Source organism: Terrapene carolina, unplaced genomic scaffold, assembly GCF_002925995.2.
Source record: "Terrapene carolina triunguis isolate 2854851 unplaced genomic scaffold, T_m_triunguis-2.0 Scaffold95, whole genome shotgun sequence".
Classification (NCBI taxonomy): domain Eukaryota; kingdom Metazoa; phylum Chordata; order Testudines; family Emydidae; genus Terrapene; species Terrapene triunguis.
In genome coordinates this window covers 37,175,299-37,188,908 of record NW_020664446.1, presented here as the reverse complement: position 1 = coordinate 37,188,908, position 13,610 = coordinate 37,175,299, and the positions used below count along the sequence as shown (strand labels likewise).

General features: G+C 40.4%; 1 protein-coding gene across 1 annotated transcript in view; it reads left to right on the top strand.

Moving 5' to 3' along the window:
• The window catches only part of PCDH15 (protocadherin related 15), an 812,634-nt gene that overhangs the window by 414,622 nt on the left and 384,402 nt on the right, over window positions 1-13,610 (top strand). The window contains exons 9-10 of the mRNA XM_026651074.1: window positions 2,234-2,342; window positions 10,991-11,103. Coding sequence (XP_026506859.1) covers window positions 2,234-2,342; window positions 10,991-11,103 — 222 coding nt within the window. The remainder of the gene's footprint in view (window positions 1-2,233; window positions 2,343-10,990; window positions 11,104-13,610) is intronic.

The window sequence follows — 13,610 nt, the reverse complement described above, 5'->3', positions numbered from 1 at the left end:
GTAATGACTCATCCACTCCCAGTCTTTATTCAAGCCTAATGTAATGGTTTCCAGTTTGCAAATTAATTCTAGTTCTGCAGTTTCTCGTTGGAGTCTGTTTTTGAAGTTTTTTTGTTGGATAATTGCGACTTTTAGGTCTGTAATTGAGTGACCAGGGAGGTTGAAGTGTTCTCCAACTGGTTTTTGAATGTTATAATTCTTGAAGTTTTTCATGTTCATATATATATATACAAATTTATTTGAGCATAAGCTTTCGTGGGCAAAAGCCCACTTCATCAGATGCATACAGTGGAAAATACAATAGGAAGATATATCGATATATATATCAATATATAGATAGATAGATAGCCTATTATATATATATATAGATATCTTCCTATTGTATTTTCCACTGTATGCATCTGATGAAGTGGGCTTTTGCCCACGAAAGCTTATGCTCAAATAAATTTGTTAGTCTCTAAGGTGCCACAAGTACTCCTCATTCTTTTCACTTTGTGAGAAGTGTTTTCCCACAGGTGATGTGGCGTTTTTGTCTTTTATCATTTTCCTGTGAGAGTTCATTTGAGAGCATAGTGATTTTCTGGTTTCACCCACAGAGTTGTTATTGAGGCATTTAATGCACTGGATGAGGTACACCACATGTGATTGGCATATGTAGGATCCATGGAACTTAAAAAATGTGTTGTAGGGGGGTGTTGAACGTCGTTGCAATGGAGATATGTCTGCAGGTTTTGCATCTGTTGTTTTGGCAAGGGTCTGGTGCTGCTTTAAGTTCGTGTGCCCTGGTCTGTGGGGAGCTTACTTCTGATGATGTGCTTGGAAGGGTTGGGGGCAGAAGTGGAGGTTAAGGAAAGATTTCTTTCAGGATGGGGTCTCCATCGAATATGGGTTGTAGTTGTTTGATGATACCTTTTATGGGTTCCAGTGTGGGGTGGTAGGTAACAATTACAGGTGTGCAGTCAGAGGGGCTTTTATTTCAGTATTGAGGAATGTTCTCTTGGGGTGTTTGGGTGGCCCATTACATGATGCGATCTACTTCTCTGGTGGAGTGCCCTTGTTTGGTAAAGATGGTTTTAAATGTGTTAAGGTGTATATCCCGGACTTTGTCTTTGGAACATATTCTATGGTATCTGAGGGCATGGCTGTAGATATGATTTCTTGGTGTGTTTGGGGTGCACAGGATCTATGAATTTAGGTTTTGTGATCCGTGGGTTTCTTGTATGTGGTTGTCTGTAGAGTTCCATTGCTGAAGCTGATTGTGGTGTCCAGGAAGTAGAGAGAAGTAGCTCATGTGATGGAACAGGTGCTTAAAGTGCTCCCCTCAGTGACCCAGCTAGATTTTTACTGTATTACGTTTTTGCCATTTTAAGCACTGAAGTCTTTAGCTAATCTTGAGACTAATTCTCTGGTATAACTAAATATTACTGTTCACATTTTACAGCTGAGGAAACAGAGTCAACGAAGGTTGAATAACACATTGTCAGACCCAGGAGTGGAACTCAGGAGTGCCTACATTCCACTCCTGTGGTCAGTTCACTAGGCCACTGGGTGTCTGGATAATATAAACTACTTTATTACAAGGAAATATCTGTCTATCAGAAATATTTCAAATGCACCCATCATAGTACCTAAGCATTGGTTTGAATTTTGTTTGGGGCACATATATTATTCATATTGTTGGTATTTGAATTCATAATGATTCACAAAATGAGTTTGTATTAATTGTCTGCATATTTTGAAGTATTAATGTATTCAACAGCAATAATTTAGAAGCTAATTAATATCTGACATGATATTGATGAAGGTATTCTTTTTGACTTTGGTCCTGCAAACACTTACATATGTGCTTAACTTGATTACTATGGGTAATCCCATATCAATGGAACTACTCACAGTAGTAAAGTTAAGTATATACATATTTGCAGAATCGGGGACTTTATCAGGATATATTATTTTTAAGATAATATGGTTTCTTTAAAGAAAAACACAATAGAGACATATGTTCTGTGTTCCAAATTTTTCACCCTTGAAGTTTTTAGTTTTGCATAGTTAATTTTACATTTCACAAAAGATGTGTCCTTATTACATTATATATTTACATGCATGCACATTATTTCTTTGGCATTCAAGTAAATGTCCACTGTAGCAAAATGTTTTTGTACTAAATCTGAAGAACTGCAAACAAACAGACTTTGTAATTTATCAGCTCTAATTTCCCTAATTTTCATTTCAGACACAAGTGAACCCCATCAATGTCACTCCACCAATAGAAGCTATAGATCAGGACAAAAACATCCAGCCTCCTTCCGATCGACCACGCATCCTCTATTCCATCCTACTTGGTTGGTATCTGCTAATCTTGCTATCATTCATAGTCAGTCATTGTATTAGGATCAGGCAGAGAAAGACTAAGTGGGAAAGCTGAAACATAATAAAAGATTCATGTTGTAGTTGGTAGATATCATTGTTCTGTTCAACAACATTTTTATTGCAGTTCTGGTATTTTATTCCATTTTGGACTGTTAACTATATTGTTATTTATTTAGATTAGATTGAGAATCTTCTGCTTCATCCAGTAAAAATAAGGAAGCCGTCAAGGAAGGAAAATATGGAACATGCTTATCCACACCCTCAGTTAGACTGTGTTCCAATTCTGTTGAGGAATAGCTAGGGAAGAAAATAATAATAATCCTTGGCTCTTACTCACAGGCACAAACACATACTAAGTCTTTGTCTACATTACAAATGCTTTGCTGGTACAGATATACTGACAGAGTCCCACATTGTTGATGAAGGTTATTCCGACAGGAGTTTTGTCGGCGTAATAACACTGCTTCCTTGAATGACATTAGGTAGGCCCACAAAAGCACTTTGATTTCTGCATAACTATTTCCACATTGGGGCATAAGTGCAGGAACTAGGGGTGCTGGGGGTGCTGCTGCACCTCCTGGCTAGAAGTGGTTTCCATCATATACAGAATTCAGTTTGGTTCAATGGCTCTCAGCACCCCCACTATACAAATTGTTCCAGCAACCCTGCAGCTGGGGTTTTTGCCAGCATAACTGTATCAGATAGGGAGAATGGTTTACAAAACTTTGTAGTGTAGTGTAGAAATTGTCAGGGGATGGCAACTAGGGTAAGTTTCCTTCTAAAAGCTAAATCTGAACTTTTCTGCTCAGAGAAATTTGGTGTCGTCTTGGTGTCGTCCACCTACTCTTTATTTTGTTGTTTTTAAGGTTGTAGCCTGCCCCTTCTCCTCCCTTGCATCAGATTGTCTTCATTGTCCATGGTCTCTTCAAGAAGGAGTTCATGGAGACACCCCCTCTTTCTTTATTGTGGGGGACTTATACTGTGCCATTTGACAGGTTTCAGAGTAGCAGCCGTGTTAGTCTGTATCCGCAAAAAGAACAGGAGTACTTGTGGCACCTTAGAGACTAACGAATTTATTTGAGCATAAGCTTTCATGGGCTACAGCCTACTTCATCGGACTGTGCCATTTAACACTCTCCTTCTCCCTTTTGGACAGATAGGAACAAGTTTCCCCAATTTTTCTATGGGCTGATAGGAAAAAGAGCTAAAGCACTGATTGACCATCCCCAGCCAAACCTGCCCTCCCCACAACATACAAAGTCCAAGGACATACTCCCCTCTGTGAGATTCCTTTGATCCACCTTCCTGGAAACTGAGAGATTATAGTGTTCACAGAAACACAGGTGTCCCATGCAATTTGCTTTTATAACCATCAGGTGACTGGGTTTCTTTAGGGGAAGAGAGAAGGGTGAGGGTGGTGCAGTTTTAAAATTCAAACTTGTAATGGGAAGATAGCTTACCATTAGAACATAATAAAGCACACAAAAGTAGACCCTATTTTGAGTCTCTAAGGGGGGGGAGGGGATTAAACAGTAATTTTAGTAGTAGTCTTTATTTTTGCTTTTTTCTTCAAAAAGGAACCTTTTTAGGTCTTAAATGTGCCTTTTCTTTTGCTGGTATGCACTACTTTATAGCTTGCAAACTCTGCTACTGGGTATTTTAAATAACTTCTCAAGAAGCACAATGATACACACTGGTGAGTTTGAGAGCCTTCGTCTGGAAAGGAGTGGAAGTAGATTATTCAGCGAATTTAGTAAGATATATGAGAATGCAGGTTGATATGCTAAGTTTTTGGAGAAGTATTTCAAACATATAATTGAAATGAATTATCTGTTGGTCCTTCCTTTCAGCTGTTTCTCATCACATGGAATTTCCCCCACTGTAAACCAAAATGTACAACTCCCACATAGACATTGTAAGATTTCACTTTAGTTTTATAAATTACTTAAACTAGAAGTGCTGAACTACAAAGTGAGAGAATATGCTATTTTTGACTAATTAGATAATAATTGAACATTTTATAAGTTTCCTACATTTTTTTCTTGTGGTCTATTGAGTTACAGTCCTACATTTGTACCATGACGGGTTGAGTTACAGTATGCAGTTAGGTCGCCCTGACCATTATCCAAGTTACTGTGTTCAAATAAAAATTCACCTAATTTTCCAGTTAGAACTAAGAGTTATTAGGAGATAAGAATCACATGCTTCTCTGAGAGAAAAATTAAGTCCTCTTGCTTTACGGTATGTTTTTACTACAGATTTAACCTGGGCTCTTACTTGGGTGTTGCTCCCAAATCGCTTCTCAGTCCCACACACAAGCTTTTGAGCAGAATTTAAGGGTGCTTTTAAATCAAACTAGCTGACTCACCCTAGGGTAAAGGCTAAAGTCTACAGAACTAAACTCCACAGTATAGCACTGTAATACTTGATTTCTGATTGCATAGCATTTGGTATCCTGACATTTGAAAACCTGACACTTGGAAACTTTTTCATACATTAACTTTTACATTAATTGACTTTCAGGAATCGAACCATATTTCAGTAGAGATGATAGGTCTACATATACCCACTGACCCAAACTGTGTGTAGCTAAGGAATAATCTTACTCCTGCCCAATGCATTTTTTTCAATCTGGCCTATCTTTAAGAAGATAAATGAATAAATTATATGGTCAGTTGGTTTCCAATATATCAGGGATGGCCAAACTGTAGCTTGTGAGCCACATGCAGCTCTTTTATTGTTACAGTGCTGCTCACAGATCCTCCCATGTTCCCCCATTCTCCACCTACCAGACTTGGGGGGAGGGGGGAGTTCGGGACCTCTGCCTTGCAGTGTGGTGGTGGGGTATGGGCTTCAGCCAAGCAGGGAGTGGGATCTCGGGGCTTCAGCTCCATGGGGCACATCTGCCGGGGCTCTGGGCTTCAGCAAGAGTGGGGCTGAAGCCCTGAGTCCTGGCAGGCACCTATCGCTGGGCTGAGGCCCTGAGCCTTGGCATGCTCCTCCTGTGGGGCTGAAGCTCCAAGCCCCAGTAGGCACCTCACGCGGAGCTGAAGTCCCGAGCCCCGTCAGGTGCTCCCCGGCTCTCAAACTTCTGAAGATTGTTATATGAGGTTCGGAGGGTCTGTAAGTTTGGCCACCCCTGCAATATATAGTATTGCACATTGACAGCATCATAAATGATTACATAATTTAAACTATTATTGAAGAATTCTTAGTTTCTCTATATACTCAGAAGTACCACATGACATACTAACTGCACATTCACACATGTCAATAATGAAAACATTTTTGAAGTATTCATGTAGTATATAAGAATTTCAAATAAAGCCTGCATAGGATTTTGATAGGGGTAGTCTGCCCTCTTAAGCGTAGTAGAGCCTAGGGATCAGTGAACCTTGTCCTCTGGTATGGTCCCTTTAAGATTTTGGGAGGTTTCATGTATGCAAGGACCTAGGAACTAGGAGACCGAAGACTAGAGAGGGAAGGGGTTCTAGGAATAAGTAGTGTTTTGGGGAGAAAAAGTGTTACTGTTTCTTTAATGGCCCAGGAGCCTTGCAGAGTATATGGGACAAGGCTCCCCTCTCTTCCAGCTAATTGGGATGAGCTTTGGGAAGGGGACCACCATATATGCTGCCTTCTCCCTCATAGCAGATGAATACCACCAGGAGGAGGTTGGACTGCTGAAGTCTCCCAAGTATAAAGGTAAAGAGACTGACTGGGGGAGAGGGGCCAGCAGGAGGAGAAGCTGGTTGAGTCCCTGGAGCTGACCTAATGTACAATCCAGCTGCAGGAGAGCTGGAAGGCACCTGCATTAAAGCAAAGCAGAATGACTGTTTAAAGTACAAGCTAGGTCCATCCAGGAGGAGAGCTGGAGAGAGGGGGCAGAAGGGCAGCAAACCAAAAGGACACGAGGGGATGCTCAAGGGCAATGCCCCATCATCAGGTTAAACACTACTTTCACGACTGTCCAAAAGGACCCATAATTTACATGCATCATAAATGAAAATTAATTTTTGTACAGTCTGTCTTCACCTAGAGAAACATATACATTATAATAAATCTCCACCGGTGGTGTAAACAATCAGATTATCCTCACTTACACAACCTTTATACCAAGATAGCTCTCCTGACTATACTACTATTACTCCAGTGTAAATGAGAGGAGAACCAAGATCATAGGTATTGCTTCCCCACTGATAATTTTATAAATACATATTTTATAAGGATTTTATAAAATTGTAGACTCTTCTTCAGTATTGCCAAATCCAAGCATTCCAATATCATGAATCAAGCCCTAAAAAAGTCATAACACTGGCTTTAAAATCATGATTTAAAAAAAAAAATTTTTTTTTTAAATTCTCTTCTGGTTTCTGAGCCATTATGGTGCACTTGCTTCTTGATTTTAAGCTTTCCTCCACAATCATGGCATCTAGAAACCTGCTGAGCTTTTCGTGCAGTCTGTTCCTTCCAGTAGATGGAGTTTTTAGAAAAATACAACAGATGTCACAAGATTTACAATAAAATCTCAAGATCTGGCAAAAGCTCTTCTTTCTCCTTCTCCATATAGCTAGTTGCTCTTTAAGTCCTTCCTTGCTTCTTCCCGTTTAATTCCTCCAAAATTCACCCTCTCTTTACTGTCCCCATTGCAGCAACCCCCGCAGAAACCATTGGTTATCTCACATCTTGATTCCTGTAATCTTCTGTTGTAGGACCTCACTGTCTCTCCTATCCCTTCCTCCTCCAGTCTATCCAAAATATCTCTATCAAAGTCCTCTTCCACCAATCTGTCCATATCACTCTGTCTCCATTGGCTTCCTGTATATTGCTGCATCAAGTTCAAGCTCCTCATCCTTACTTACCATGTCCAACATCATTTTCCTCCCATTCTATCATATATCTTTGGTCTTGTTTTCCCTCAGGGACACTTGTGCGTTCTGCATTCAATCCCTTTGCTTCCTCTATTCATCTTCTTTCCTCAGTCTAAGCTTCAAACCCAACATTCTGCCTCCTATGTCTAGAGCAACCTATCAGTTATTATCTGCTGAGCACCCAGACCTGCAGGAGGTTCAGCACTTCTGAAAATCAGGCTATTATTTGTAGATGTTTAAATATAGGAGCTTAACTTTAGACATTATTTTTAAAACAGAAAATGGCTTAGGTTTATAAACTTGACCTTTATACAAGGCTTGTGTGACAAATTGTGCATGGGGGGGGTGATTGGTTGCTTAATATCAAAAGGGTTCTAAAGGAATCAAGCAGGAAAAGCAAAATAATCACACAGATAAGAGTCCCCGAGGAAACAATGGGAGAGCTGTTTATTCTGGGATACACCTTTCTTGGCTCCACTCCAGCTGAAAATGATGTACTTTTCCCGAGGTTAAGCCTAGGCTCAAAGGAGGATCCTAAACTAGAATAAAACCCCAGTCCTAGAAAAGGGAGGGGATTAAGTGTGAATGGCCAGAGCATAACTATGTACTGTCAGGGAAGCAAGAAGACCCACAGAGACAGAGGGAGCATGCTGCTAGCAGGACAGTCTGCTTCTCCCAGCACAGGGATGGAGGTAATTAGACTATATGAAATGTACCAAAGCATGCAAGGAAAACGTAAGGGTTTGGTAAGAGGAAATATTCATATATTCAAAACATAAGCCTTTATTATTTTTACCCTTTGCTCCAGGTGCTTTATAATGTTGGGTGAATGAATAACTAATAGTTTTTTTTGAAAGTGCTATTTCTGTGTCCAAAGGGACATGGTTGGGTTATGGGTGCTGTGACCTGGAGATCCAGTCCCCAAGTGGTTGAACTGCTCAGAGAGAGGGTTGAAAATACATCCTCCTGTGTGTCTGTGAGCCTCTGTCTGTTTCTCTTCCAGTCTTGTTCTTTCTCATTTGTATGGATGCCCTGACTTCTCCTGTTGTAAAGAGTTTGGGGCTGCGCTGGAGACTGGGCTAGTGTCCTTAAGGCTGGCTCTGATCTTCTCGCAGTCTTTGTTCTCCAGACACACCTCTAGGATGAAATATCTATTTCCATATATGGTACAGAAATACCATACTAGTGACAAATACAGATACAGTGATAATAATTATTAAAGAGCACCGCCACACCTTTCACAGAGGGATCCAATCAATAATCCATTTATGAATACTATAAATAGAAATATTTTAGATACTTAAAATTATATATATATATATATATATACACACACTCTCAAGTAACTGATATATGTAGTATTTACAAGATACAATGCATGATAGTGTGGTGTGAAGTTTTTATCATCACTTGTTTAAAATGACCAGTATAAGGTATTTGTTGCCTCACCACTCTTGAGTACTACGGCCATCTCGAACTAATAAAATCTTTATAATGTATTATATCAGTACTTGTTTTGTTTGTGGGTGAGTGTTATATATGTGTACACAGGTATGTGTATAATATTTTACATATATTATATCCATATCCTGTGAATTAAACATTTAACTCTTGTGTACACCTGTTTTCCATTAAATGTTTTTTTGTAGTTTTGTTACCAGCATTGGGAGCAACTGATTTTTCTGGATACTTCTATAAAGTAGAATACAGCATTTCATGCTATTCACTCTCTCTCTCTCTCTCTCTCTCTCTCTTTTTGACATAGATGAAAGTACCTATTCAGTACAAGATATTGCTTTTTCAATATGCTATAACAAAGATGATCAGGGTAGATATTAACTCACACATCGAGTTTCTTTAGACACTGTCAGAGTTGATAGCTTTCACTCCCTGTGGCAACGCTCTTAAAAGGGTAGAATTTCCATAATTTCCAGGGCTCCTGCAAAATTCTAGTTCTGCAATAGGTTTTAGCTTTTGGAGAAACATAATTTCCTATACAATAAAGCCTGTAGATCACAACTGTGTATGGGTCTGTACAGTGCCACTTAACAGAGGCAAACATTACCAATAATTTTGTTGTTAATCCCTTCAGCAATAAATACAGTACTCCCATAATAAACCTTTCTGGAGCATTTGGTAATCTGTGGTAAAAAGTGCTGTCTTTGTATTCTGCCAAAGCTGTAATTCAAGTACTACCTTTTTTACCTCACCCTTTTCACCTCTGCATACCTCTTCTCTTGTTTTTTCTAAATCTTAAAAGCGAAAACTCTATAAGTAGAAAATGACTCCAATATATTGTCTCTGCACAAATTTACAGACCTGCACATAGTTACCTTTATGCACTTTGAGTAGTCCCATTGAAGTTAATGTGACTTCTTACAGTGCATAAAGTTAAGTACATGTGTAAATCTTTGCAGAATGGGCCTAACCTATCACTTAGTAGTTCTTTACTGAGACCAGCAGTGAGATATTTTCTTCTTTTGTTTATCTGATCCTACCATTCTAAAATACTTTTTTAAAAATGGAAAATCACTCTTTCGAGTGACTCTTCACTCTGTTTTGTACAGTACTAAGTATATTGATAGTGTTCAGTAAATAAAATAATGGAGTGCAATATTCAAACTTTGTTATTCAGTAGTAAACTGAAATATTTGTTTAGGTGTAAGGGTTATCTCTTAGGAACTGGGCTAAAATCTGTTATGTCCACCACAAGCGAAACAAATATGTTTACTCTGAACTGACTCACAGGTGAATAGTTGTTCTCATCTCAAACAGTCATAGGACTTGGTCAGGGAAAACCTCTGGGAGGTGGCTAAAAAGGAGATTTCTATGTCATACCTTTGGAAAATGGGGTTTAATATGAGATGAACAGAAAGCTGGGACCGTCTGCATGGAAGTCCTGTGCCTTCACAGTGGCTCTCAGTTCCTTATTCTCTGGAGCACAGCTTCAACAGAGTTATGCTCTCAAGGTTTCTGCAGTTGACTGCTACACTAGTGCCCCTTCTCCCCTTTAAGGGGAATCCTCACCCTGCGAGTGGGGTATGGAAATGTAAACAGCTTTTGGCTGTATACATGTCCACAGAGAATTCTGATGGGGGGCAGGAGGAAAAAATGTACATCTGCCACTCTGGACCTGCCCTGCTTGTTCTTCTGTGGTCCAAGCCTTCCTGTGGTGATACCAACCAGTATAAGAGGACCTATGCAAAGCCTGAGGGAAAGTGGAGGGAAATGCTGCCATGAACTTTACTGAGACCTCTTTCCATGCAGAGGAATTAAGTCCATGTATTCCCTTTTTGCACAGATTTCAGTAACACAATCAGACACACCATTTGGCACACGTGGTAGTCTCCTTTCATAAAGGGAACAAAAGGAATGTTCAAGGTCATAAGTGATGATGTTTTAGTGACATGGTCAATAATTGCCTTCTGTAAGCTTTATTCTAACCAGTGCTATTAGATGCTCTTTCATGAACACTGACTATAAATCCTCAAATTTATTTAAAAATTGTGAAAACAGCTGTTTTTCAACTTTTGAAAGTTACAAAAGAAATTATTTTATTTTTATTAGTTTTGTGCAAGGTCTGTTCTTTCTTTCTCATATACTGCATGATTTTTTTACCCCTTTACTAATTGAATTTGATTTTATTCCTTTGTTGGTTAATGAGTGAAGTAAATATACTGTTTAAATAAAGCTGTTACACACAGTACTTATTTCTCTCAATTATGTTTTCAAACCTCAATATCTTTTTGCAGGGACTCCTGAGGATTATCCACAATACTTCTGTATGAATCTTACAACAGCTGTACTCAGTCTCCTAAAGCCAATAAACAGGGATTTGCACCAGAAATTTGATTTGGTTATTAAGGTAATTTCAACTGAATTCTCATTTCCATACACTTGCGAAACTGCTTAGCAATAACATCTCTGGAGAAAATTGTGGATATGTTCTACCTTTTTACTTTTTTTTTTGGTAGAGAGTCAGTTAATAAACAAATCACTTCTAGTAAAAAAGTTAAGGTGCACTTTTGAAAAGGAACAATTTAGGGTTCATGATCCTTTACAAATATTTATTATTAATTTTTTTTATAGCTCAAGTAAAAAAAGTGCAACTTGTATGTTTGTTTTTTATCAATATAGTTGAGACAAAAGGGTTTATGCATTTTATATTTCACATTTTCCCACTTCATTTAAACTTTGTAAGTATATCTAATACAGGGGTCGGCAACGTTTGGCACGCGGCTCGCCAGGGTAAGCACCCTGGCGGGCCGGGCCGGTTTATTTACCTGCTGACGCGGCAGGTTCGGCCGATCGCGGCCCCCACTCGCCACGGTTCGCTGTCCCGGGCCAATGGGGGCGGCGAGAAGCGGTGTGGGCGAGGGATGTGCTGGCCGCAGCTTCCCGCCGCCCCCATTGGCCCGGGACGGCGAACCGCGACCAGTGGGGGCCGCGATTGGCCGAACCTGCCACGTCAGCTTGTAAATAAACTGGCCCGGCCCGCCAGGGTGCTTACCGTGGCGAGCCGCGTGCCAAACATTGCCGACCCCTGATCTAATATGTATACTTAGGAATATTAATTATAAAGATAATATTCATAATACTGAATACAGAGTCAGAAAAAACAATATATCATAGGAGAATTCAATATTTAGAGATGAAGGAGAACAAGGAAGCTCAGATCCAGATCCAGGAACTCAGTGCTGGCCTAACTGTGCTCCCAATGAAGTAAATGGGAGCAGAGTTAGGTCAACATTGAGTTCTTTTGACCATCCCACTCATAATGTATCGGTTCAAGCCCCTCTCTGTTTGTTTTTCTGTCCTTAATTTCAAAATGAGTCAGGATAACATTCAATAACTCAAATTAATTTGTTGATGTGGAACTAAATGCATACAAAAAATAACTGTGAAAACAAGAGTGGGTAGCCCCTGCAGTATCTTTGAAAAGTATTGTTATCTACAGTACTGAATTCCGTTTTAGAAAATGTGGGAAGATGGGTTTCAGTGTTGCTTTCTTTCCCCATTTGAAACTTAGAAGTAATGGAATAGGTAGTATTGATATTTATATATTCAAATATCTGCATGAAACCTCATAGATTAGTTTTACTCTGGGTGTACCCTAAAATATTTATGTTTTGCTTAAGAATATAGTGATAGCTGCCTAAAGGGAGCAACAAATATCATTTGCTTAAAAGATGTGGTTTTGTAATAAAGCAAAATTGTATTCTGTACATTTGGGATAATCCCTTAGGAGGTTGCCTAATGATGCAGAAAGTTGTAGAGGTTTTGCTGCATTTATTAGTAGGTATAGAAGCAAATAATGGGTTATGGAATGTAACAAATTGCAAATGTTTACTTTAATTTGTATGCTGAATCAGAGAGAATATTGTAGTGTCTGAGTCCAAGTTTAATACTGTAGCATTCTGGAAAAGGGTTGGCTGCCTCCTGTGCACCCCCTCATGGCCAGAGGTCACTCTGTAGTATACGGCTAACAATTTCTCAGGGCCCCTTAACTCTCAGGGCACAGGTAATAAATGGGACCCTGGGGGGAAACATTTTGAGTCCTTAGATACTGGCCCTCCAGGCCATAACTCCAATTCAGTCGCACTTTCCCTTTAAGTAGAGAGCCTGCAGCACTTTTCCCCAGAACTAGGTTCCAATTCAAAGCCTCTCTGGTTTTACCAGTGTGGAGCTCAGCCTTCTGGCTTCCAGGCCCCAAACTCTTCTCCCAGTTAAGATCTCAAGTAGGAACTGGACCCAGTAGTCCCAGGATTTACCTGGTTAACACTCAGCTTTCCTCAACCCTCTGGTTCTGGCTACCAGGCCCAAACTCTTCTCTCAGTCAGGGTCTCTAGCAGAAGCTCACTGCAGTGCCTCCCTTTCACAGCTCCCTTGACCTCAGGATCTTTCCTGCAGGAGCTTCCCTAAGTTTTCCCAGTCCCTTGCTAGTCTTCTGCTGCTCTTTCTAGGGCAGTCACCCTGGTCTCTCCCAGGTGTGGCTCATTCTGTAATCTGAGTTAGCTAGCTTCAGCCCTAAGGGAGTAAGCCATCCCTGGTAGGGTTACCATTCGTCCGGATTCTGCCGGACATGTCCGGCTTTTTTGAGTTAAAAATAGCGTCCGGGGGGAATTCGTAAATGTCCGGATTTCCCCCCAATGCAGAGAGCGCGTGGCTGACAGGGCAGCCGGCCGGATCGTGCCACTTGCATGGGGCTCCGAGAGCCAGAACCCCTCCTCCACTTCCCCCTCCTCTTCCCTGCAGCTTGAAATCACTCCCCTCCTCTCGCTCTCTCCCTCCCCCTCCCTGCATTCACAGATCGCCGGCCGGCCGTTCGCATCGGGCCTCCGGCAGTCTGGAGCTCCTCCCCCTGCTCCCCCC